This window comes from Lepus europaeus, chromosome 19 (genome assembly GCF_033115175.1).
Source record: "Lepus europaeus isolate LE1 chromosome 19, mLepTim1.pri, whole genome shotgun sequence".
Taxonomy (NCBI): Eukaryota; Metazoa; Chordata; class Mammalia; order Lagomorpha; family Leporidae; genus Lepus; species Lepus europaeus.
Window position 1 is genome coordinate 65,735,657 of NC_084845.1, and position 25,994 is coordinate 65,761,650.

Sequence of the window (25,994 nt, forward strand, 5' to 3'; positions counted from 1 at the left end):
TTGGCATTACTGATAATGGATCATACCCTGGCCCAGCAACTCCATCCCTACATAAGTACACAAAAGAAACACATACCCACATGCAATAGATGCAATGTGAAAGAATGCTTGTAGAAGTACTATTCTTAACAATCAGAGCCTACAAACAACCAAAGTATCTATTAAAAGTAAAAATAAATTGTGGTGCTTTCCTACAACTGAGTATTACACAGCAGTAAAGAAACTACAAATACACACAACATGGACGACTATCACACACACACACACACACACACAATGTTTAGCAAATTATGCCCAAAACAAAAGATTACATTCTAGGAAATTCGACTGATATAGTTTTAATGAGAAATTTATCTTGTCAGAAGTGGGTAACTAACTTGGGGGGGCAGATTACACAGAAGTCATGATGGGGGAGTGGCCATGTGGAAATGTCTGGGGTGTGGGCAGTGTGCTGTTCTTCTGATCTGGTTGGTGGGTAAAAAACAGCTCCCACTACAGTTACTCATCTACTGTACTTTGTTTGTGCACCTATTTTGTCTACTATACTTACCAATTTAACTAAATAGATCAGAGAACTGAAAAAAAAATAAAACAATTACAGACCTTGGAACTGGATTGCCAGAGAAAAAGAAAGGGTGAATAAGTACATAGGATTTATTGTTCCTTTCAGCCCCTTCCTTCCTTCCTTCCTTCCTTCCTTCTTCTTTGAACCAAATTAATAGACCAGGAAATATTTACTGTTGCCCTCAACCCTGAGAGACTCAGAACAGCTATTAAGTGCCAAGTACTAAGATGAGAACTGATTTCTGGAGCCAGAAGTTTTTAAATTCTAATTTCAAAAAAAAAATAATGAGATGAGATGTAGATGACAGTTTAAGTGACTAATAGGTTGCACAAGAAGAAAAAGGGATAGATGCTGTTGAGTGAGAAAGTCAACATTATGAATTCTGGAGATTCTTCTAAGGGAGGCATGAAAGAAGAGGAAGTCGAAGGAAAGGTTGTTAACAGGGAATGAGGGAAGAAACAGTGGAAGGAGGACAGGGTGGAGAAACGGATCTATAAAAAGGAAAGTGGCAAGGGAGAAAAGAAATGGGGGGGGGGGGAAGATAATCCAAAGAAGGGAAAAGACAGATAAAAACATAGGTACATATTGGGCACCTGGTTTAAGCTGGACTTTTCAGCCACATAATATCATTTAAACCTCTCATCAAAACCTCTCATCAACTCAGTAAATTAAGTAATACCTTTCTCATTTTAAAAGTAAGGAAACTGGAACTTTGAGAGCTTATTTTATTCAAGGAAACACCTAGAACTGTCAACCCTACTCACATGCAACTCCAGGAGACCATTCAGTTCCAACAGAGAGGATTCCCACAGGGGAAATCAACATTTATGTTATACTTGGCTCCTGCAAAGAATTGCCCCAGAGGTTGCCATCGTTGTATCAAGGAGAAAAAAGTGGCTGATCTTCTAAAACCCTAAATCTGTAAATCTGTAATTCTACCGCAGTGGTTGAGTTATGTGGCATACTTATTGATATCAAGGACATCTCCCATTCTGATGCAGAATTAAACATACGGTCTATTTTCTGGAGGAAAATCAGTAGAGTACTAGCAGAAGTTCTGTTAACACTGAAAAACAATGGCTGATGAGAAAACAGGCACAAAATATATTTCATGGCTCAGCTCGCAGTATTTTCCGATTGACAGGAATGCTGGGGGTAGCTCCACAAAGAAGTATAAAAAATTCCTGGAGAAAACTCAAGATCATGAAGTTCCCTGGATTTCTTTACTAACCAGAAAGCAGTAGCAAATCATTAAAGAGCACAAGACCTTCCCAGAAGGAAACCATCTCATTCTGACTAAATCACAGTTGAGGAAAAATGCAATTTATCTCTGCTTGTGCCACAGCTTCTGGAGTTCCATCAGAGTACTTGAAGAAAGTATTACTCACTAATACTTGTACTGAATTTCAAAATTACTTAGCACTTGTGAGTCAGAAGGGTGAAGGGGCAGGAGACGGAGGAAAGGAGAGTGAACACATCAGACACAGCCAAGCCACTATTCAGCACTGCTCCAGATATTCATTAGTCCCAAAAAGGCATGAAAATTAAACCAACCTACCTCTGAGGGATAATTAGAAGTGAAAATCAATAAGGAGAAAATAGCTCATATTCTTCTCATTGATTTCCTGCGCACAAACTTGACTGTTGGTTGGAAGTCAGTTTGGCTACTTCTTATTTCGTTCTCAGCAGTTGGGTTCTCCTGTCAGTGACTTTCATGCTATTCTGTCTTTGTTCTAATCACAGCTGTCAGCTATTGAATGAGTTTGACATCCTGACTCTGGAAAGGAGGGAATTCACACCCCATGCATATGCAGTCGGTTCTTTCATTAAAGCTGATTGACATAAAAGATATGGTGCACTGCCACTGATTTTTATACAAAAAACAAATGGCTACACAATCCAAGAACTATCCTTGATCAGAAACAACCACCAAGCCTAAGTATCAGCCTTCATACAGCTCAGCCAGTTTTACTACAAAGTCCTATATTTCTATGACCGCAAAATGGTAGAGCTAGTCAACCACTTAGAAGGCAGATCAGTAAGATGCTATACTGCAGACTTGGGTTTCTCACCCACAACTCCAGCTGTCTTTTCCACATCACCTCAGTTTGGAATCCCAAGGGAAATCGGTTGCCTATTGTTACATGGTTTTTTGAGAAGTATAAATTTCCTGGAGGGGTGCAGGGAGTTAGTCTAGTGATTAAGACATCCCCTACTGAGTGCCTGTGTTCAATTCCCAGTTCCAAATCCTGAATCCAGCTTCCCAACAATGCAGACCCTGGGAGGCAGCAGTGACAGCTGCTCAAGTTACTGGGTCTCTGTCACCCAAGCAGGAAAGTTAGATTACATGCGGCTTCTGGCTCTGGCTCAACCTGGTCCTGGCCTTTGCATACATGTGGGGACTAACCAGTGAATGAGATCCTCTGCCTCCATCCTTCTGCCTCTGTCTTTCATATATGTATTTTTAATTTTTCAGAGAAAAGGGAGGAGGGGAGATAAGTGAGCAGAATCACCCACCTGACCCAACAAAACTGAAGCAGATTTAGAACTTGAGTTCCTGTACCAGCCTTAAGATTATAAAACGGTAGAGTTGAAATGGATCACTTAGATACAAGACACCAGTGAGCTCAAAACTCAGAGCATCTCTAACAGGGGTAAATCATTCAGATCCTATTTGGGATTCCTAGCAGAAGGCCAGCCTTGTTTGGTGTGAGACCACTTTCTGGAAATGGAGGCATAAACCGAATCAGCATTTCAGGGAGCCATGATAGCATGGTGCCAAAAACTCTCCCGAAGACCGGGGCCTCACTCCTTCCTCTGCTGCGCCAGCTGGTTGGATGGGGTCCCTGTCGCAGCTGGTACTCCAGAATAAACCTTGCTTTTGCAGTTGGGTGTGACTGACTCTCTGGGGGTTTCTGCGGGGATCTAACGATCTGGGCACAACAGAGATACACTCCCACCTTACAACTGGTATCCAATCAGTGTGCGTCTTCTTCGAAGCAGGCCACCTGCCACAAAATCTTCCTCTCCCCCCACCCCTAGGCTACCTTCCAAAAGTTCAAGCGACTTCCGACCGTCGCCACCTCTAACTTCTGTTCCTTCTATACCCAGCGGAAGGCTCTTCTGGGGCAGCGTGTAGAACCTCCAAGCTGTACCACTTCCAGTTCCTGCTAACTCAGCACAGCTGAGGGAAGAACAGCACGATTCTGACGGACTTAACGTAAGTACTGATAAAGGAAGGGGCAACTTCCACTGAACTGAAAGCAGTACAGGTGCCGCTGCCGGGTGAGGGCTTAGGATGTGAGACGTCGCTTACCCTGCCGACTCGGGGCTGAGGAGCTATAAATTAGTCTCTCTCACACACGACACACAGGGGTGAACCCGTCACTGTGGGGTCCATTTTTCTTCGTTAAGTGGGGATGGGGGAGCGGGGCTGCGCGTGCTAAAGGACGCACCCTGAGGCCTTGAGTCTGGTCAAACAGCGACAGCAGCCCGGGCCCTGTTTATCCGCCCCTGGACACGTGCCCCTCGTGGGTACCACTGCTTCGCGTGTTCCTCAGTCACGACGCCCTAGGCCCGGAAGAGGGCCGGCGACGTGTGTGCTGCTGCCACAACGACGCGTACCTAAAGGAGTGCACGAATAACACAGGCGGGGAGCGAGCCCACTCCCTAGGCCTCTCCTCTGCTCCACAGCCCCGCACCACTGGGCGAACCCCAGGTAGGCGCCCACGGGCCGCGCTCCACAACCTTCGCCTACGGCAGCCGGGAGGCTTCACGGCCGCGGTCAGGGCGGAAGTGCCGCCCCCCGGCTGCTGCCCCATCTCCCCGCGCGCAGGCGCGGCCCCGAGGCTTCCGGAGGTCACCGCCTCCCTTGTCTCCTAGCAACGGCGGGAAGCGTTGTTGACACCGAGGCGGCGGCGGTGCCGGAGTCCGGAGAGTCTCGCCGCCCGCGCGATGGTAAAAGTGGGCTCCGTCCGCGCCCCGCCGCTCCGACTGGCAGCAGCCCTTGCTGCCTGGAGCCCACCCAGCCCGGGGCGGCCCAGCAGGGCCGGCGGCTCCGGGAGCTTCCGGGAGGGGCGAGGGGGAGACCCTGAGGAGGACAAGGAAGACCCCTCAGTGTTTGGTGGGGGGCTGATTTCGGAAACGTACTGGGGAGCGCGGACGTCGAGAAGGGGAGGACGGAAGCTGAGGGGATGAGAGAGGCTGAGGGCGGTGAGAAACGCCGGGAGCCGACCGAGTGTGCGAAGGGATGGGGTGAGATGGCGGGAAAAAAAGCCGGGGCGGTGAGGGGAGAGGAGAGCGGGGCAGGCAGGGCGGGAGAGGGGCGGCCGGAGTAGCGGTGTGAACGGCGCGCTCGGAGGCTTCGGAGACCTTGAGGAGAGGGTCTGCGACGGGAAAGGCCGGGAAGCGGGGGCCGGGCTGGTGGCTGAGGTGGCCGGCGGTGGCGGACAGCGCAGCGCGCCTCCCCTGCCCGAGCTGCGCCGCCGGGTGCCGACGCCCGCAGACGCCGCTTAGCCGGCCAAGTCGCATTTCAGAAAGTCACCCCCGCCCTTGAACTGGACAGGGCGAAATTTCTGGCGCTGTTAGGCCTTCAGTACCATCACCACTCGGCAGCTTCCATTATTCCACACGAAGAAGAGCAGACCTCAAGCTCACAGCTTTCCGATGAAGTAGAATTTAACCGTATACTCCTAATTCACTTTGTTTTGCTTTTTTTTTTTTTTTTTTTTTCTTTGTAAAAAACGCCAAGTTTCCATTTGTGGTACGGTTTTCTCTTCAAATGTACTTGGGTAAACTGTTGTCAGGGAGATGATTCCAGGTACACGCTAGGTACATAATATAGATGGTATTCAGAAAAGCCGAACTCAGGAATGCAGTTCGCAGGATTCCTGAAATTTGGATTACAGCTGCCATGGTGGTGAAACAGAGGAAGTGCGTGCTTGTGTCTGCACTGGGTGCAACATGAGAACTGTCTTGAAGAAACACAACATTCACCATGCAGTGTTGGATGGAAAAGAATCTAACAACCCTTCAACAAGAGTCCCCGGAGATTAATGGTTGAATTCCTGATTTTGGCATTTCCAGAGAGGGGGAAAAACGGGTACTGTATGGTGTATGCATAAAATTCATTCACAAAGATAAATTTAAAAATACCACAAGAGTTGCATCATAATTATTCAAGTTAAACATTCAGTCTGTGCTATGGTCCAAGCAGTCATTGAGAGAATCCTGGAATATGCATATTCCACTGATTATCCTTCTGTAAATATAATCATCCAAACTCTCAATTAGATATCATTAATGAAAATAACATTTCTCATGAAGGGCCCATTTTAGACAGAGGGATGTCATGTTCAGGTTCTATAAATATTTGAAGAACCATAATAAAAGGATTTTTTAAATGTTTATAAAGAAATATGTGGACAATGATCTATGGCAGACTTCTGTGCACTTTAGTCTTTTCTAGCAAATAGAGACAAAAATGGAGTAAGGGCCTTTGAGGCAGGTAGCTCTCTGTTTTTGGAAGGATTCAAATCGAGAGATTTGCCAGAGTTGTGGGAAGACGGTCTTGTGTAAGTGTATATGACAATTTTCAAGCTGTCTTCCAAAAATCTGTGATGATAGCACCCAATACTTTAGGTTAAGACAATGGGGAACTAGGCATCTTTCCAAACATCATTCTCCTTAGGGTTGAGGTCACCACGAAGACCCCTGTGCTTTACTGCCATCCTGATCTCTTGCAGGCAGAGGTGGAAGAAACCCTTAAAAGGATCCAGAGCCACAAAGGGGTTATTGGAACGATGGTTGTGAATGCAGAAGGTAAATATATCCCAGGCTGCTTCCTGGACATGCAGGAGCCAAACAGGAGCCTCAACACAAACGTCTTAAGAAACTGAAACTAAGGCCGGCACTGCGGCTCACTAGGCTAATCCGCCTTGCAGCGCCGGCGGGCCGGGTTCTAGTCCCGGTCGGGGCGCTGGATTCTATCCCAGTTGCCTCTCTTCCAGGCCAGCTCTCTGCTGTGGCCAGGGAGTGCGATGGAGGATGGCCCACGTGCTTGGGCCCTGCACCCCATGGGAGACCAGGATAAGCACCTGGCTCCTGCCTTGGGATCAGCGCGGTGCGCCGGCCGCAGCGCGCCAGCCATTGGAGGGTGAACCAATGGCAAAAGGAAGACCTTTCTCTCTGTCTCTCTCTCTCGCTCACTGTCCACTCTGCCTGTCAAAAAAATTTTAAAAAAAAGAAACTAAAATTGCATTTGCATATCAAATATCTATCATATGCCAAATGCTCTGCTGATAGCTAATGATGTAAATATGAACAAGACATGGCTAAAAAATATCTGTCTTCCTAAAAAAGACTACACCGTGGACTTTCTAGAGCTTTGGTAATTCTCTTCCAGGACTGAGAAGGACCCTGTCATTGTGTCAGTTTGGTTTTAACATTATACAGGGTATAGAGTTTTGGTCTTCATTTTAAATGAAATTGTTCCTTTACTGTATTTAATAAAAATCTTGGAGACCTAATTTTAATATCATTTATAGCATAGTTTCTGTGGATGTCCTTCTAGAAGGGCCAACACATTTCCCACTGTGAAATCTGTAATTACCAGAAACGTACACTCACTGCACAACCCTTATTAAGAATGCACATAGCCGTTTCTCTGGCACAGTGCTCCATGCTCAGCTATGGTGGTGACCTCTTAAAGGTTCCTGCTGGTTTCATTGCTAATTCAGGTATTTGTCAAGGCAAGAGGTGCCAGAAATTCCAGAGCATTTGTTGAAATAAGAATAGCTACTTCATAAAATTCATGGAGCAGTCATCAAATTGACATATTACCAACTCAGTAGCTGGGCAAAAATCCATCAGTAAATATTTGTGTAACTACCAACCTTGGGACCTTCAGTTCTCTATCATTAAGAAAGGAAAATAATCTACTTTACTGGTGCTTGTGAGAATTAAATCAGATAATAATTGTCAAGTGCTCAGCACACTAGCCAAACACTTAATAGAATTCTAATTAAATATCTCTCAAAATGTGGGAAGTTTGAATTGATGTATAGATAAGAAATTTGATTTTATAATACAAAAACTCAGTGCCCCTGCACACACAGATACTAGGTCTTCAAAAAGTTCATGGAAAATTCATCTTATGAAAAAGCTCTGCATATATTTCAAAATAATTTTGCACTGTAATTATCAATTTCTCTTTTCCATGAATGTTGGAAGCCCCCTCATATATGTGTGTGTGTGTTTGTTATTAGTTCAGCCAGTCTGAGTGACCAAGAGAGAGGTAGGATTTCAGATCAGCCTTACAAGTTAAGTCAAGATCTATGCTAAACATACCAGGAATCAGTCCGATGCTAGATGCTAGTGGTTGGACCTCGTTGAACTGATTTTATTTCCATGTATTTGCTCAAACTCTCCCATACTCCATAAGATGGGCTATCTTCCTGATTTCATAGACATGCTGTGTTAGCTACCTTTTATTGAGGTAACAAAGTACCACATGCTGGAAAATAACAGAAATTTACTCTCTGGGCATCTGGAAACCAGAACTTGCAATCAAGACATCAGCAAGGTCATGCTGTGTTTGAAGATGCTGCACAAAGGTCCTGCCTTGCCTCTTCCTAGCTCCTGGTGGTTGTCAGAGCTGGAGTTTCTTGATTTAAAGACACATCACTCCAGTCCCTGACTCCATGCCCACATGGTATTCTCCCTGTGTCTGTTTTCTTTTTCTTTCTTTTTTTTTTTTTTTGACAGGCAGAGTTAGTGAGAGAGAGAGACAGAGAGCAAGGTCTTCCTTCCATTGGTTCACCCTCCAAATGGCTATTATGGCTGGTATGCTGCGACGATCCGAAGCCAGGAGCCAGGTGCTTCCTCCTGGTCTCCCATGCAGGTGCAGGGCCCAAGCACTTGGGCCATCCTCCACTACCTCCCGGGCCACAGCAGAGAGCTGGCCTGTGTGTTTTCTTACGAGGACCCTAGGGTGGGCCCTAATCCAGGATGATGTTATTTGAACTAATTACACCTACAAAGACTCTGTTTCCAAATAAGATCTCACTCTGAGCTTTAGGTTAGACTTGAATTTTAGAGGGACATTGTTCAGCACAGTACAGGAACATCTGCCCATGGCACCCAGGACAACTCACGTAATGTGCTTCTTTGGAAGATTTCGTGTAAAACGTGTAGTCCTGGTGATGCACACCAAAGGTCTGGATGAAATACCCATACCTTTAAACCTCTGATTCCACTCCTCCCAAGGAGGAGATGAAGAAGAGATTTAAGTACAAGGATACTCACTGATGCATCCTATAAATAATAAACACAAATAAGAAAATAAGTCTCCCAGTAATAGGGAGATTTTTAATGATACAATGCTTAGTTGATGAAGATGACTCTAAAACATGGAAGAATATTTAGTGTCCTGGGGAACTACTCACAGCAGTAGATGAAAAAAGTAAAGAACTAAGCAGTAGTCAGCATTTTTTAATCATTTATATAGCCAGATGCACACATGCTCTTAAAATACATGGATACGTGATGGTGATTATCTCTTGAGTGGTGGGATTAAAAGTGAGTTTTACTTTATTTTCCTGAGGTTTCTCAATTAACACTTCTCTTATCCACAGGCGACAAGTGTTATTTTTAATAACCATTAACTTTTAATTAACCTCTACCAGAATAAGGTTGTATATGGATTCAGGGCACTTTTCAAGGTTTCTGAAAACTCAAGAGTTTTTACCGGAAAGTCATATTAACCTTTCTCACAAAAATATAAATGAGGGACTTATTTCTATGGCCAAATTATTATTAACCAGAGTACATGACAAGGATGTTTGTTACCAGCATGTGGTATAAACTCTGTGACCAGAATGTAAATTAAACACTCGACCTCGGTCACCTGTCAGAAGAAGGGGCCATTTACTGCACTGCAGCTTGCAGAAGGCCCCTGAAATCTGATACCAAAAATATTTAACCAAGACGGTGGTGTCTGCGTGTTCCTGCTCTCTACTAAGGGTTTTGGTCTACTAATTCTGAGCAAATGATGTTAACGTATTTTTAGATTATATTTACAATTAGTTCGACCTTCTGTGCTCCTTCATTTAGGTCTCATCATATTCCATTTTAGTTTCAGTTATTGAAAAAGACTTACGCATGACAAGAAAGTAGATTCATCAATTTGTCAGTGCTAAATAGTATAGCTTTTGATTGGAATAGATTCTTTGTTGACATTGGTTTCCCTAGTTTGCCTTGTTTCCAACAATGTCACAATGATCACTGAGTTAGAGACATATATATATGTATAAAAAATATATTCCAAGCAGTCATATCTGCCATACATTTTTCTGTGTATAAGCCTGATTTCCATAGTCTATTTATTATTTATTTGAGAGATAGAATTACAGAAGTGAGAGGGAGAGATAGAGAGAAAGGTCTCCTTCTGCTTGTTCACTCACCAAATGGCCACAACAGCCAGAGCTAGGCCAATCTGAAGCCAGGATCCAGGAGCTTATTCCAGATCTCCCATGTGTGTGCAAGGGCCCAAGCACTTGGGCCATCCTTTACGGCTTTCCCAGGCCATTAGCAGGGATATGGATCTGAAGACGAACAGCTGGGACTAGAACCACTACCCACCCATATGGGATGCCCACACTGCAGGCAGGGGATTAACCTATTGCGCCACAGCGCCAGCCACCCATAGTCTCTTAATTGTAAATATTCTTGGCATTTTTAACAATCCATCATTTGAATTTAACTAGCTCTTATCAGCCATTCACCCAATTCCTTTTATTTTGAAATATGATATGTTAGCCAAAGAACAAGTGAACAATTGAAGATGACACACTGAAATAATGAGTACCAGCTTCCCGGGATCATAAAGTCATATTTTAAAGTAGTGCTGTAAATCTGACAATATAAAATTTTTAAATTCATATACATTTTATTCTGGATCTGTTTTAGGAATTTATTCTACGTATGTATACAAATGTGAAAGCACAGGGACATAATCCATGGCCTTGGTTACCGAAGTCAAAGGTTAGGAGCAGCCTCAGCATCTGTCAGACCAGGGGACTGTTTCAGTATATTACAAAACATCCTTTCAACAGACTAGTATTCAGCCAGTAATATGAGTGATTTAGCATTGTGTGTACTGATTTGAATAGTTTCCCAAGTATATTAAATGAAAATAAATGAAGGCCCAGAAGAGAAAATTATGTAATTCAAGAATACAGACCAAAACATGTAGATTCTTAAACAGACCCAGACCCTCTCTGGAAACATACCTAAGAAACTGGGAGTAATGGTTGCTTGTTGGATGGAGAGAGGTGACCTTTACATCATGGGCTAAAATGACATTTTTAAAAATATTTATTATTTGAAAGTCAGAGTTCACAGAGAGAGGAGAGGCGGAGACAGAGAGAGGTTTCCATCCGATGGTTCACTCCCAATTGGCCACAACTGCCGGAGCTGCGTCGATGCAAAGCCAGGAGCTTCTTCCAGGTCTCCCACGTGGGTGCAGGGGCCCAAGGACTTTGGGCCATCTTGTACTGCTTTCCCAGGCCATAGCAGAGAGCCGGATTGGAAGTGGAGCAGCCGGGTCTCGAACCAGTGCCCGTATGCGATGCTGGCACTTCAGGCCAGAGTGTTAACCCACTGCACCACAGGCAGGCCCCTAAAATGACTTTTTAATACAATTATTTTTCATGGACTGCACCGCAGCTCAATAGGCTAATCCTCTGCCTGCGGCACCGGCACCCTAGTTTCTAGTCCCGGTCGGGGCGCCAGATTCTGTCCCAGTTGCTCCTCTTCCAGTCCAGCTCTCTGCTGTGGCCCGGGAGTGCAGTGGAGGATGGCCCAGGTGCTTGGGCCCTGCACCGGCATGGGAGACCAGGAGAAGCACCTGGCTCCTGGCTTCAGATCAGCGTGGTACGCTGGCTGCAGTACGCCGGCCGCAGTGGCCGTTGCGGGGTGAACCAACGGCAAAGGAAGACCTTTCTCTCTGTCTCTCTCTCTCACTGTCCAGTCTGCCTGTCAAAAAAAAAAAAAAAAACAATTATTTTTCATTACTGCACATTATACCAAGCAAGGACTCTAAAGATATTTATTGACTGATTTTTTTTTCAAGTGCCTGTGGTAGATATGAAGAACTCCAATTGTTTCCACAGGGCACACGTAGTTTTCAGAAAGGCTAGAGTTCTTGTATTTACTGGCTTGGATCATGAGCAGACTGACTAAAAAACTTGAGCATCTGATTCATAATCTTGTCATCTGCATTCTAAATAATTTATTCTGGTTGTATGTCTTGTTTTGACACTGAGCAATGCAGACTTCTTAGGTAGTCATCATTTAGGATGCAAAATAAAACTATTCATCAAAAAGTTCTCTTCCAAGGTTGAATGCTTGGTACACTTGTTTCATGCTTGTTAAAAATCCGTGCCTCATGACCTTCTGTCAGGTGAGAAAGATAGCTGACTGCCTTCTGTGGGAAAAGTAGCCAACAGATAATAATGCAAAATTAACAAGGTATTTTATATAATACCGCATTTATTGAAATGGTTCCCCTGTGAATATTCTCTTCATATTATTTCTCAAGACCTATTCTGGAAGTAGCCATTATCTTAAAAATACATTAGTCTGTTTTGAAGTCCAAATTGATAGTCTCTAACAGTTTCATGAAAACTTGACAAAATCCGAAGTTTGTAATACTGAACCTCTCGTGAAAGTGCTCACTTTACTTAATAGTTTCTGGTGTCACATTCTCTGATGAAAAACCATGAGCCGTCTTATACTCGCCTATCAGTGGGTCATAATTCAGGTACCTAAGGAATTTGACAGCCATCCCAAATCCATCTTAATGTGTCCACCTAAATTAAAGGCATATTTGCAAATAAAATCCTTTGAATCTCCTGGGTATCTGGGAGTACTCAGAATAATATAAAGGTTATCTCTGATTAGATAAAATAAATGTAAAATGTCTTCCATTGTGTCTGTTACATAATAGGCACTGTAACTGGGTGGCTGGAATTGAGCTAGATTGATCTGAACTGAATTGAATTATACTTGCATATTTGTCTGGCTAGAATTTTCCAGTTAAATTAATAGATTCTGTTTGAAATGCATAGAATAAAACAGTGGAGTACTCAAGTAGCCAAATTTAATAATGTTTAAATCAGGAAAAAATGCAAACCAGGGAGTGCACAGCAAAACTACAGTATCTTTGTTATTATATTTTCGTATAAACTCTTGCATGTGCAGTAGATTTGCTTTATGTTATTGTCTCCAGGAAAAAGACTAACTAGCACCATGTCCCTGACGAAGCCTTTTTCAAAACAGATCCAATGTTGATGGGACACTTGAAACAATGCATTTTATATAAAAATATGTTAACTTAGGACTGGAATAATCAATTAACATCTTCCAAACAATTTATGTACAAAAGTACTCATCACACTATCTGCTGTCCCAGATGTAAAGTACCAAGTGACCAAAGAATAAGGGATTTGTTATATTGTGATATGTCCGTACAATAGTAAAGTGTGCATCAATGAAAATCAATGCTGATGAGATTGTCAATAAGGTCACCATATAATTTAATTGAAGAAAAAAGCAGTAAGTTCCTAAATACTATAATGGGTTTAACCCAATAGAGTTTGTCTCCTTAGGCAGAAACAAAAAGATAGGAAGGAAATAAACTAATATTGATGCCAGTAAGATTAGCTATCGTTATTTTCTTCCTTATTACAACTACCAGTCTTCCCCAATTTTTCTACAATGTCCATAGAATTTTTATAATCAGAAAAAACAATGTAACCCCAAATTAAATCTCTTGATAGGCATTCCAATCCGAACGACCCTGGACAACTCCACCACAGTCCAATATGCAGGTCTTCTTCATCAGCTGACCATGAAAGCCAGGAGCACAGTCCGCGACATTGATCCTCAGAATGACCTAACCTTTCTTAGGATCAGATCAAGGAAACACGAAATCATGGTAGCACCAGGTAATTTGGCATTTCATTTCCTATTTAAAACATGTTTCTGCTTGGAGAACTGAAGAACTTTAAGGAAAATTACCCAGGCCTGGGACTCTACCCCAGCCTAACGAAATCACAGTCTTCCTGGGGCTGGGTGGGGGGTATGGGTAATTTTTAAAGGCTCCACAGGTGATTTCAATGTGCAACCAGGCAGCGGAACCATTGGTCTCCACCAGGCCCCTATGATGTTTTAAAGAAAACAGCAGACTAGCTGAAATGTTTATTATTGAATCTAATGTTCAGGGTGAATTAATTTTGTCCATGTCTCTCCTCAGACAAGGAATATCTTCTGATTGTCATTCAGAATCCGTGTGAATAAGACCTACTGTGGCCAAGTCTGTCCCAGTGACTCTGGGTTGAAAACACTTTAATGATTACTGCAATTATATTCCAATCTAACTGATCTTTTGGAAATTCTTTTCTATTTTTACACTTAAAGTATTCCATGTGTTTCATTTAGCCCCTTTGTATTGTGAAGTTGTACTTTAGCTATATAATAAATTCTGGTGTGTGTATATATATGTATGTATATGTATAGTTTATAATACACAAACCTGAAAGATTCCAGTGGGAACACAGCCTTCCTTGCGATAGATCTTTTAGTCTAGAAGTAGTTGTCACCAAGTTTAGAAGTATAACTTTGCCCATTTCCATGACATTTCCCAGGAGACTCAGTAGAGCACTGTGGAAGCTACAAGGGAGTAGAAGGTCCTATCATTTGAAGAGTGAGTAAGTGCTCTCCCAGGTTAAGTCAGAAGTCAGAAGCATGGTTCTCAGCTGGGGTGAGCACCACAGCTATGCATTGCCCCATGTCCTGCAATATTCTTCACACTTGTGCTTCTGACACAACAGCCTGATACAACCAGGGAAATACACTGGGCAAAGTCATGCCCATATGTGGCTTGGCAATTAACTCCAGGGGATTTTATCTTTACTAGATATCTCAAGTATTCCGAAAGTAGTGAAAGTAGTATAAGAGGGGTCAGCGCTGTGGCTCACTTGTTTAATCCTCCGCCAGCAGCACCGGCATCCCATATGTGCGCCGGGTTCTAGTCCCGGTTGCTCTTCTTCCAGTCCAGCTCTCTGCTGTGGCCCAGGAGGGCAGTGGAGGATGGCCCAAGTGCTTGGGCCCTGCACCCGTGTGGGAAACCAGGAGGAAGCACCTGGCTCCTGGCTTCGGATCAGCACAGCGCCGGCTGTAGCGGCCATTTGGGGAGTGAACCAATGGAAGGTTCACTCTCTCTCGCTGTCTATAACTCTACCTGTCAAATAAATAAATAAAAAAAGTAGTATAAGAAGTATAACAAATTTCCATGTACCCTAAACCCTTCAAGAATTGATGTATTTTTCCCATATTTGCTTTATATCCTCTTTTTAACTAAACATATGTATATATATATATATATATGTAAGAAACAGATCCCATGTGCTCCTCACCCAGTTTTCCCCTGCGGCAACATCTCCCAAAGCTCTAACAGGGGCACAACAGGAAGCTTATGCTGCTCCAGGGAAGATTCAAAACATGTCCAGCCCTGCCAGGATCCCTCAGCTGCCCTTTTGTAGCCACCCTTGAGCCCTGGAACCCACTACCCTGCTCTGTATTTATGTATCTTAATCAAATCAACAACATTATGCAAATAGGTTAACACAGTATGTAACCTTTGGGAGTTGAGTTTTTTCACTCAGCATAATTTCACTGAGATTCATTGAAAAAAATAAGAAATGACACATTACAGATTCAGCTAAAGGCTGCTCCTGCTCCTATTGCTTCTGTCGTTATCCAGAGAGTCCTGCTCAGGAGTTCCAACTCACCCTAAAAAGGGGTCCACAGACACATTTACCTAATTGCTGCTGTTTTAACAACCACTCCCTTGGCTCCAACTTGCACCCTGTGAAGCTCACATGACCAGCCAAGGAGATGGTGACATGAGCAGAAAGGAAAGGCTGAGGCCAGTGTCTCCAGTGAGCAGGGTCGATATCACAAGTGTGGATGGGCAAAGAGGCCGATCACAAACGGAACTCACCCAAGATTTAGAGATGATGGAGGCTGAAGCCAAACAGCCAAACCCATCCAAACGCAGGTTTTGAAAATGCTCCCCGGATAACTGCAATGCTGAGATCCACAAGATAGTGGTCGGAAATGAAGGTTTGGCAGTCACTGGTCATGGATTCTTCAAGTTGTGGCTCCACCCTTGGTAAGCAATAAGAACCTCATAGGCTCACCTGTAAAATGGGCTGATAAGAGAACCCAACCGCATGTTTATTAGAATCATTTGAGCTGGTGCAGATAGAGTGCCTGCAACTGAAAGAGCACTCAGCAAATGCGAGCCTCTCTGCCACAGCTGCTGCTGTTTGAACTCAAAGACAGCCTTTAGTTGGGGCAGTGGTGGCCCCAGATACATGGAAATGTGTTCCAGGGAGAGCCCCCAGCTCCTTACATCATCAAGTCAGCACATAACTAACAACTGGAATGAGTACCTCCCACCCTTGTGAGATGAGTACACACAGTAGAGAGGAATTGTTGCATAGCGAGCCTACACTACTATACCATATATGATAGTGGGGGGGTTGTTCAAAAGGACCCTGGAAAACTTGTATTTTCTCTTAGTTCCATTTCCCATGAGCTTTGGAAGCCTCCTTACATCTGGTTTTTGAGCTGTTTTCCCTTTTTATTAGGAAAGCTTTCAAGCTTACAGAAGATTGAAAACCATAGCACAATGAACATTTATATAAGTATCGCCCATATTCAGCAGCTGTTACTATTTTACATTTGTTTTGTCTGTCTCCATTAATATATGTCTCATAAATACATATCATATAAACATAGATTTTATGCGTATAAACACACATTCAGAAAAAAAGTTGCAGATACCCTAACATTTTAAATACTTCAGCAGGAATTTCCCCAATTCCATACTTAAGAAATTTAAATATCATCTAATACGCACTCAGATTCACATTTCCCCAGTGGTCCCAATAACGTCCTTGCTTTTTGTTATTAGTCCAGGAACCTATGAAGAGTTGCATTTGGTTGCCATATCTCTAAGTTTTTTAGCTGTTTTTAGAAATCCTTATTCTGGCCGGTGCCGTGGCTTAACAGGCTAATCCTCCGCCTTGCGGCGCTGGCACACTGGGTTCTAGTCCCGGTTGGGGTGCCGGATTCTATCCCGGTTGCCCCTCTTCCAGGCCAGCTCTCTGCTATGGCCCAGGAGTGCAGTGGAGGATGGCCCAAGTCCTTGGGGCCTACACCAGCATGGGAGACCAGGAGAAGCACCTGGCTCCTAGCTTCGGATCAGCGCGATGCACCGGCCGCAGCGGCCATTGGAGGGTGAACCAACGGCAAAAAAGATCTTTCTTTCTGTCTCTCTCTCTCCCACTATCCACTCTGCCTGTCAAAAAAAAAAAAAAAGAAATCCTTATTCTGTACTCCTCTTCCTCTAGGTGGTATTAAATTTGTATTTGCTTTCCCCGGAGTCCCCAGTGCCATCTGTCTCCCATTTCCCTTGAGCCCCTCCTGATTGGCCCAGATGTAGACTGTCACCATGGGGAATCCAGCTGAGGACCAGGTCTCCTCACAGGTGAGTGCTTCCTATGATTCCAGCCTCTTCCTCCAATCCACTGAAGTCTGGGTACCACGCTATTCACTCCTCCCAGGATGTCTTCAGCATCTGCTAAGAGTTTCCAATATGAGAAAGAGCTCATCAGAATCCAAAAGGCAAGCAAATATATGAATGAAGGGAAGTGTGTTCTATTTGGAGCCCGCGTGTTTAGAGCTGGAGAGGACTGTAGATTCCATCTATCCAAATCCTTGGTTTTGCCGGTGAGAATTTCATCTGAGCCGGGGGTAAGGCATCTTTCAGGCATTGGTTTGTGAGCTTGTATTGGTCTATCTTGCCTGTAGAATTGGTGCTTATGACCTTATTGGGGAATCTTGTGAGACCCCCTCCTATCTTCCCAACATGTTGTTTTTATGAGGTACAGAATAGATTACTGTTGTAATGTGTAGAAGAGGTAACATGTGAGTCCAATACCTAAATCTGTCTTCTCCCCATAGTTCCCCAGCCCACCCAGAGCTCCCCAGCAGACACATGGCTGAGTGGTAAAGTCACTTCCTTCCACTTGGCCCAGCCAGAAATTTCAAGCCCCATTTGAGATGGAACAGTGTGAAATCTCTGGCAGGTGCAGATGGCATTGCCACTAGTGCCAGGGCTCCATGTGGGCTCCTCTGGGGATGAAAGCATTTCCATCCTACTGGGCAGAGAACTCAGAGTAGCCCTATTTTTATCCAGAGGAAACCAACCTTCTGTTGGGGCAGAGACTATGACAGTAAAAGGTGGGATTGCCAGAGTCAGCTGTAACAGAGGAGAGGGAACAGGGAATGTGTACTGCGACTGCCTTCCAGCACACAGACCTTCACATTCTCTCTTGGATTCCTAAGAGCATAATTAATTAGTTCTATTTAAAAGATGTTTGGACCAGTCAACTAAAGACCCACCCCCTGATCCAAATCTGTGGGTAAAGCTTTCATATCCTATGAGGACTACAAGTCTAGGCTCACGTGGTGCTCCCTCTTAGCTCAACTTGCTATAAATTGTACCTGAACAATAGAAAGGCTATTCACAGAATCTCTGGAGGAACATATACCAACCATAAATATTAATGATAATGGACCTGGAGAGACCAGCTTAATAAAATAGCTGGAAATGCATTTGCACATCATTAGTATTGCAAGATTCCCAATCTTCATGTCTGATGAGTGGGACCCAGCCCAGTAGAGTATGGGGAACTGCCCAGAGCCCTAGAACTGTGCCTGCCTCCCATAGCCCCTTTGATTGGATCCTTTCTGGCTTTTTAGCTGAATCATTTATCCTCTTCCAAAGCCAAAATTACCATAGACCGAGCTTTGGATTATTTTTTTTCATTCTTTCTTGTCCTCTGAAAAACCACAAGTGTCTCCAATATGTGCTTGCTATGGGACAAATTATCCTGACTCTTCTGATATTGGAAAATAATGTAATATTCTCAAAATGGAAACCATAGCATGTGCAGGTGAATTTGCCATACATATTCTTTCACCTGACATTTGGTCTTATAGAAGCATTTTTTCCAAAAAGGCAACAAAAAAATGGGTCATGTTTGGAGGTGTAAGAGAGCTTTCATAGCAGTGGCAACATTTCTACCCAAGGGTCTTATGAAAGATAAATTGGTCTCTCAAATTCTGAGAATCATGGAGCTACAGTACTCCCTCAATACAAAATCATCACTAACATTGGAAATTCATATTTTGAGAGGTTTACAATATTAAGGTTGGCAACACCCTCCTAGGATATTCCTTGGGCAAGACTTGACAGAGTTGGCCATGCATCCATCCCTTCCTTGAACCGAGAGAAAAGAAGATGGGGCCTAATTCCTCCTGATCTTACCCAGGGAACCTCCCCTCCTTGTTTCCTTTAACACATAGAAGTTAAGGACCCCCTGTGCAGATGGCACCAACCTGAACCCTCCCACGTCACGTAGAATTGAATTTAAAATTATCGTCCTCTGGTCAACTTTGCAACATGTAACCTTAATACTGTGCAACTGGGAAGAACATGAGACCTAGAGCCTGACTCCATGACTTACTTATTTGCAGACACAATAACTCTCTGAACCTGTTTTCTTGCCTACACGTGTAAAGCCTGTCCACCTACCATGCCCTTGCATGCTGAACTATATACAGTACAGATGCCAATTATTATTAATAGCAATAGTAGCTAAATAAACTAAAATTACCACAGTACAAACCATTTAGTGCATCTCACTGTTGTCTCTTCTCATCTTTAACTTCATGAGTAAATAGATTTATAGATTTGTAACCCTGTTAGGTACAAAATTTTATATTTACTTTCTTACCATTTAATAAGGATTTCCACATTCCTACCTAGAGTTTTTATTGATTTCTCTTAATATCTAAATGCAGTTTCATCAAACAGATCAGTATGCTTCCTTGGTATAGGGTTTTTTTAATATATATATAAAGATTTATTTATTAAGCTGGCACTGTGGCATAGCCACTGCCTGCAGTGCCAGCATTCCATGTTGGTGCCAATTCATGTCCCAGCTGCTCCGCTTCTGATCCAGCTCTCTCACATGGCCTGGGAAAGCAGTGGAAGATGGTCCAAGTCCTTGAGCCCCTGCACCCATGTGGGAGACTGGGAAGAAGCTCCTGTCTCCTGGCTTCAGATGGGCACAGCTCCAGCCGTTGCAGCCAATGCGGGAGTGAACCAGCAGATGGAAGACCTCTCTTTCTCTGCCTCTGGCTCTCTCTTAACTGTCTTTCAAATAAATAAATCTTTTAAAAAAATAGAATTTATTTATTGGAAAGGCATAGTTACGGAGAGGCAGAGAGACAGAGAGAGATCTTCCACCTGCTGGTTCAATCCCCAGCTGGCCACAACAGCTGAAGCTGCGCTGATCTGAAGCCAGGAGCTTCTTCTGGCTCTCCCACCTGGGTCCAGGGGCCCAAGGACTGCTTTCCCAGGCCATAGCAGGGAGCTGGATGGGAAGTAGAGCAGCCAGAACTTGAACTGGTACCCATATGGGTTGCCAGCACTACAGGCAGCAGCTTTACCTGCTATGCCAACAGTCCCCGCCCCAGTATGTAGATTTACAACACAGAACGTGCCCATGTGGCTCTAGCTATTCGCAAAACCACAGACAGTAGAAAAGCCATGTTTTCCACGTAGGAGTAGCACAAAAAGCCAGTTCTCAGAAGGAAAGAATACAGCAGCCATGGTTGTAACACAGAGCAAGAGGTAGAATGTTCAACTGTGAGTTGCTGCAAGATTTTTGGTCCTCTGATGCACTGATCTCTGGGTTTCATGGAGCCTTACAGTAAGATTTCTGTTTCGTGTATATCCCAGAGTGAATTCCTATGTTTCCTGTACCCAAAAAGACCTCAACTAACACAGTTGGCCTGTATTTGTGTCATCCCAGCTGCTTTAATCAGACATAGCCAAGGGAACAGAGCCAGGCTCAAGGCCCCCTAGGAAGTGTGTATTTGAGGCCCTGCACAGGGGGGACAAGGTCATTCACTCCTTTGCTCCCAAATCTGCCCCATGGCTTTGGCTAGGCAAGGGGACAGGGCGCTCAGGGAGCCTTCAAGAGGTGAGCTGAAGTGGACAGGGAGGCACTGGATGTTGCTGTCCCTGGGGAGCAGAGTCTTCAGTTTATGTAGTTTACCTGACCTTGACATCTGTCATTGGATGGAAAGACAACTGATTAGGTGGACGCTGAGTAGATGCATTCCCAAAGCCCCACTCCAGGTGGCCAAGGTGTATGGAGCATCAGAGAGTCATGTGAGAGACAAAAGGATTAAGAAATACAGTATTAGGCCGGCGCTGTGGCTTAACAGGCTAATCCTCCACGTTGCGGCGCCGGCACACCGGGTTCTAGTCCCAGTTGGGGCGCCGGATTCTATCCCAGTTGCCCCTCTTCCAGGCCAGCTCTCTTCTATGGCCCGGGAAGGCAGTGGAGGATGGCCCAAGTCCTTGGGCCCTGCACCTGCATGGGAGACCAGGAGAAGCACCTGGCTCCTGGCTTCGGATCGGATCAGCGAGATGCGCCGGCCGCAGCGGCCATTGGAGGGTGAACCAATGGCAAAAAGGAAGACCTTTCTCTCTGTCTCTCTCTACTATCCACTCTGCCTGTCAAAAAATAAATAAAATAAATTAAAAAAAAAAAGAAATTCAGTATAGACTCACCTGACTTCCTAAAACTCCCTGGTCCCCAGATGGCAGTCTGGTGCAGAAGAAATGATACTGCTTTGTAGCCAGACACATCTTTGGCTCCCAGCCCTACAATCAATAATAATAACAGAAGAAGGAGCAGAGAAAGAATGAGGAAGAGGGGAGGGGTTGGAGGAAAAGGAAAAGGGGAAGGAAAACCAGAGCAGCACCAGCGAGAGCTAACATGTTGATCATTTACTATGTGACAGGAACATTGGATTCCTTCATCTTGTCTGCACATAAGAACCAGGGCTTAGAGAAGTATCAGCTTGCTCAAGGTCAGTCAAGCTTTGAAAGTGTGAGAGGAGGCATCCAAACCCCAATTCTTGACCACAGTACACACTCTCAACCCTTCTCTTATTGCCCACATATCATCTCTGTAGCAAGGAAATTGACATCTTTGAGCCTCAGGATCCTTATATTTAAAATATGAGAGTACCTATATTGTGGGTTGCTGGGAGATTAGAAGAAATTATATAAGGCATCTGACACTAATTTGTAGATACTAAATACGTGGTGGCGGAGTTATCATCACCATCATCAGTACTACCTAAAGAACCATTAAGTAGGGGCCAGTGTTGTGGCTTAATGGGTAAAGCTGGCACCTGCGTTATCAGCATCTCATATGGGTACCAATTTGAATTCCGGCTGTTCCACTTCCAATCCAGCTCCCTGCTAATGCTGCTAGGGAAAACAGCAGAAGATGGCTTAAGCACTTGGGCCCCTGCAGCCACGTGACAGACCAGGAAGAAGCCCCTGGCTCCTGGCTTCGGTCTGGTTCAGCCCTGGCTGTTGTAGCCATTTGGAGACTGAACCAGTGAATAGAAGATCTCTTTCTGTCTCTATCTCTCTCTCCCTCTCTGTCTATAACTCTGACTTTCAAATAAATAAAATCTTTTAAAATGAAAAATAACCATTAAATATCAGGAGATGACTATAATGTACTATCATTATAAATGTGATCAGTATCACAATTGTTACATTAGCCGGTATCCCATGAGTTCATCCTTTAGTCTATTACTCCTAATCCAGCTATCAGCCATCCATCTGGGTCAATAGGATGACAGACCACTACACTCATGCAGTATCATCATATAAAGGATTGATTATAGGATCATTCTTCCCATCCCATCCAGGAATACATCTCCTGTTCTATGTGTTCACCAGATCTATCCCTTATCTCCCTCCCCATTAGAACCAGTTTGAATCATTCCTTTTCCCATTCCACTCTGTTCATACATACAAAGACATTTCAAAAAATTCATGGAGAGTGCAAATTATGAAAAAAATCTTGTGCATGCATTTCAAATTTCTGCACTAAAATCTTTTAATTTCCTTTATTCCACAAATTTTTCAAAGTAACATTTTACAACTAGCTTTTCTATTTAGTCTGGACACACAGGTCATTGCAATCTATCAGACAGATTTGCTTGTCCATGTTGACTGTGTTGACCCAACAATCCAATCAAGAGAATATTTTGTGCATTAGATAGTCCTGTAGGCTTGAGGACACAAACTCTGTCTTATTCTCGGCCCCAGTGGCTGGCAGACACTCCGGCAACAGGGTGAGCTCAGTGTCTGAGGGGTAAACAGTCAACAGCTCTACCCCTATGCAGGCTCTGTTTTTGAAACACGGTTCCCTGGAGCATAGGATTGGTTTTAAAGGGGTTCACCACGTTAATGAGCACTCTCGAAACAGAGTATGCCAAATCCCCTGAGAATACTCAAGCAAAGATTCTGACCAATTAGCTTCAAACTTTGGCATTCTCCTGATTGCAATATGAATTGAGGCAGGTCATTGGCTCTCGTGCCCCTCCTCCTGCACAACTTCCTGCTTCCTAAATAGCATGGAGGAAATAGCGGAGACCTCCGGATCAATGCCAGGAGAGCAGAAAGTCCAGCTTGGCAGAAGCTTCAGCGCTCACAGCTGCACCCTCTGCGGAGGGGAAGCTTGTGTGGGCAAGACCAGGACCTCTGGGGAACAGGCCGGCACCAGCATCACCAGACTGCCATGCCCAGATGGTGCCACCAGACAGATGCCTTTATCCAGCATGAACTTTGTTGATCACCAGCTCTGACCCTTTTGATTAGGTATTTGATCATATCCCAGGGGAAGTATGGCAACATAAAGGTCTCCAGAAAGGAAAAAAAAAAAAAATGCACACTACTGTCAGGGAGCACAGGAGAATGGGAAAGGGTGATGTTATCTGAACATGAATACCTGTTCTTGCGAAGCCCAGCAGCTTCTGGGAGAGGCAGAGATTACTAGCCATTTATGAAGTCTCTAATAAAAACACTGGCTGCATCTGAAGATTTAAAGGAAAGATATGTGCTTCTTAATCACACAACCAGGAACCAGGCGGTGCCCCACTCTGCCTGCATTTAACCGGAAATTACTTGATACCAGGCATGCTTAGCAATGGGCGGTATCACCCATGCCCAGAAGAGCTCCGGGATACCAACAGGCACAGGAGTGCAAAGACACACATTTTCAATGCGGTGAGATCACAGCAGAAGGAGCACCTGTGAGGGATGAGGGACAAGCGAACGCAGACCAAAGACTGGTACCGTGGGTGGTGTTTGAGGTAGGCCGCTGCCTTAAGGCAGACATGCATGAGCTGGATTTTAAAGGCTGAATAGGAGATTCCGGTGGGAAGTAGAGAGAAAGGCTGGAGAGGAGTTGACAATAGAACACAGAAAGAAAGCACAGCCTGGGCGGAAGGAATTGCAAAACAAAGCTTGGCCCAAGCCAGTGGTTTTCAAACCTTGCTTCTCTTAAGAAGAGCAGCCTTTGCTCACACAGAGCCTTGATCAAAGGCGAACACAGCCTCTCAACATGAAGCAGAATGGGCTCCTCCCCCCACTCCACCTGCTCTGCTGCCCTTTGCCACCTCGCACACAGTGGCCCTTAAGGGGGAGTCCCCTGGAGCCCCAGGGCTACACAAGCAGACTTAGTAAACAATTGAACTAAGCAGTACAAATTCTGGATTTGCAGTGGTTCAATCCAGAATTGGGATGGCCTCAGAAAGTTTCTACAATTTCCAGCTGTGCTGGGTCCTTCCAGTTTCACTCCCATGGTCAAATCTGACAGCTTCATTCTTTCTGTGAAGGTGTGTGAAGTTGCCCTCATGAGTACCTCCCGCAAAATCAGATGTGTAGAATTCCATCTCCCCTCCGTCTGCACACACATTGCAAACAAGCATCTGTCTTCCCCCTGCAATTGCACCCACCACAGACCAGAGAGCTGGTTTAATAACACACCTACAAGCACTCAGTCTGTGCAGTGTGGTTGTTCTGAGCCTCTCACAGCTGTAGCAGCACAGAGCGGGTATTTTCTCAGAGATAACCTGGTGAATGCAAACCATGCCTCCAAGTCCTGGCTTGAAGTTGTGCCTCAAGATGATCTATTCCAGGGCTTCCCTAACCATGGTGCTCCTTAAAACTCCAGATTCTCAGGATTCTGGGTCTTTCTCTTCCAAGACCAGTGACATTACACTCAACCGGGAGCTTGTCAGAAAATGCAGACTTCCTGGGCCCCAGCCCAGACCTTCTGAATAAGAACAGGCATTAGGCAAGACCCCAGGGCATTCTTGCTCCCATCAAAGTGTGAAAGGTACTGTTCTGTTCCGGGATGAGGAAGTCTATTTCCCCCAGCAAGTGCCCTGGAGGGAAGGGCTTGTGATTAGACAAGTTGGAACACTGTTTCTCTACACCTCTCTTCATGAATCTCTCTCCACTAAGCCCAGGCCACCCAAACCACAGTCAGCAACCTAAAGTGAGGTATTTGGGGTGAGCACTGTGGCTAGCAGGCTAAGCTGCAGCCTCCCATACCAGCATCCCACATAGGCGTCAGTTCGAGTCCCGGCTGCTTCACTTCTGATCTAGCTTGCTGTTAATGGCCTGGGAAGGCAGTGGAGGATGGCCCAAGTGTTTGGATCTCTGCACCCACATGGGAGACCTGGAAGAGGCTCCTGGCTCCTGGGTAGAGCCTGGCCCAGCCCTGGCCATTGTTGCCATTTGAGGAGTAGACCAGCAGATGGAGAATCTCTGTCTCTCCCTAACTCTGCCTTTCAAATAAATGAATAAATCTTTAATAAAAAGAAAGGGAATATTGAATATAAGCTTATACCCCCCAAGCCCCATTGAAAGAAAAAGGAGACTGCCTGTAAAATCCACTCATGTTGGAAAGGTCTTATTCCACAGCCACATTTCATATGGCCAGGCATTTAGGGGTTCCGGAGCACCTCAGGCTGCCAATAATCCAGTCCGACCAGTTTCCATGTGGCATCTCCCTGACCCGCACCTGCTGTAACCCACTTTCCTTGGCACTGCCATGTCTACAGGATGGTGCCACTGGTGCCAGAACAACTGGTTTTGGAACCTCACAGACATTTATTCTGCAAGCACAGAGTTGGGGCTACCACCACCCTCACCTGTGGCCAACACCCCCCCAACCCCATTCCCCACCGCGGGACCACCACCCCAGTGGAAGGGAACCCCTGTGCCACCCACCTTTTCATTGCTCACGTTCCTGGTATAGAGCCTGTTCTATCATCAGCGGGGCTCTTCCCCTGAGAGAAGTAGGACCTTACTGGGCTAAGCCCGCTTGTCAACACTTCCTTT

General features: G+C 44.7%; 1 protein-coding gene across 1 annotated transcript; it reads left to right on the plus strand.

The window, feature by feature from the left end:
- Positions 1-4,440: 4,440 nt before the first annotated feature.
- On the plus strand, positions 4,441-14,112 carry DYNLRB2 (dynein light chain roadblock-type 2). Its single transcript, XM_062176779.1, has 4 exons — positions 4,441-4,522; positions 6,310-6,385; positions 13,405-13,572; positions 13,881-14,112. The coding sequence occupies exons 1-4, from the start codon at positions 4,520-4,522 to the stop codon at positions 13,922-13,924; spliced, it is 291 nt and encodes a 96-aa protein (XP_062032763.1). The 5' UTR covers positions 4,441-4,519; the 3' UTR covers positions 13,925-14,112.
- The last annotated feature ends 11,882 nt before the right edge of the window (positions 14,113-25,994 follow it).

Bases quoted from the DNA above. Each gene is read 5' to 3' on its own strand.
- DYNLRB2 (XM_062176779.1), top strand. The intron at 6,386-13,404 runs GTAAATATATCC...ATCTCTTGATAG, and splicing joins GATGGTTGTGAATGCAGAAG to GCATTCCAATCCGAACGACC. The intron at 13,573-13,880 runs GTAATTTGGCAT...GTCTCTCCTCAG, and splicing joins CGAAATCATGGTAGCACCAG to ACAAGGAATATCTTCTGATT.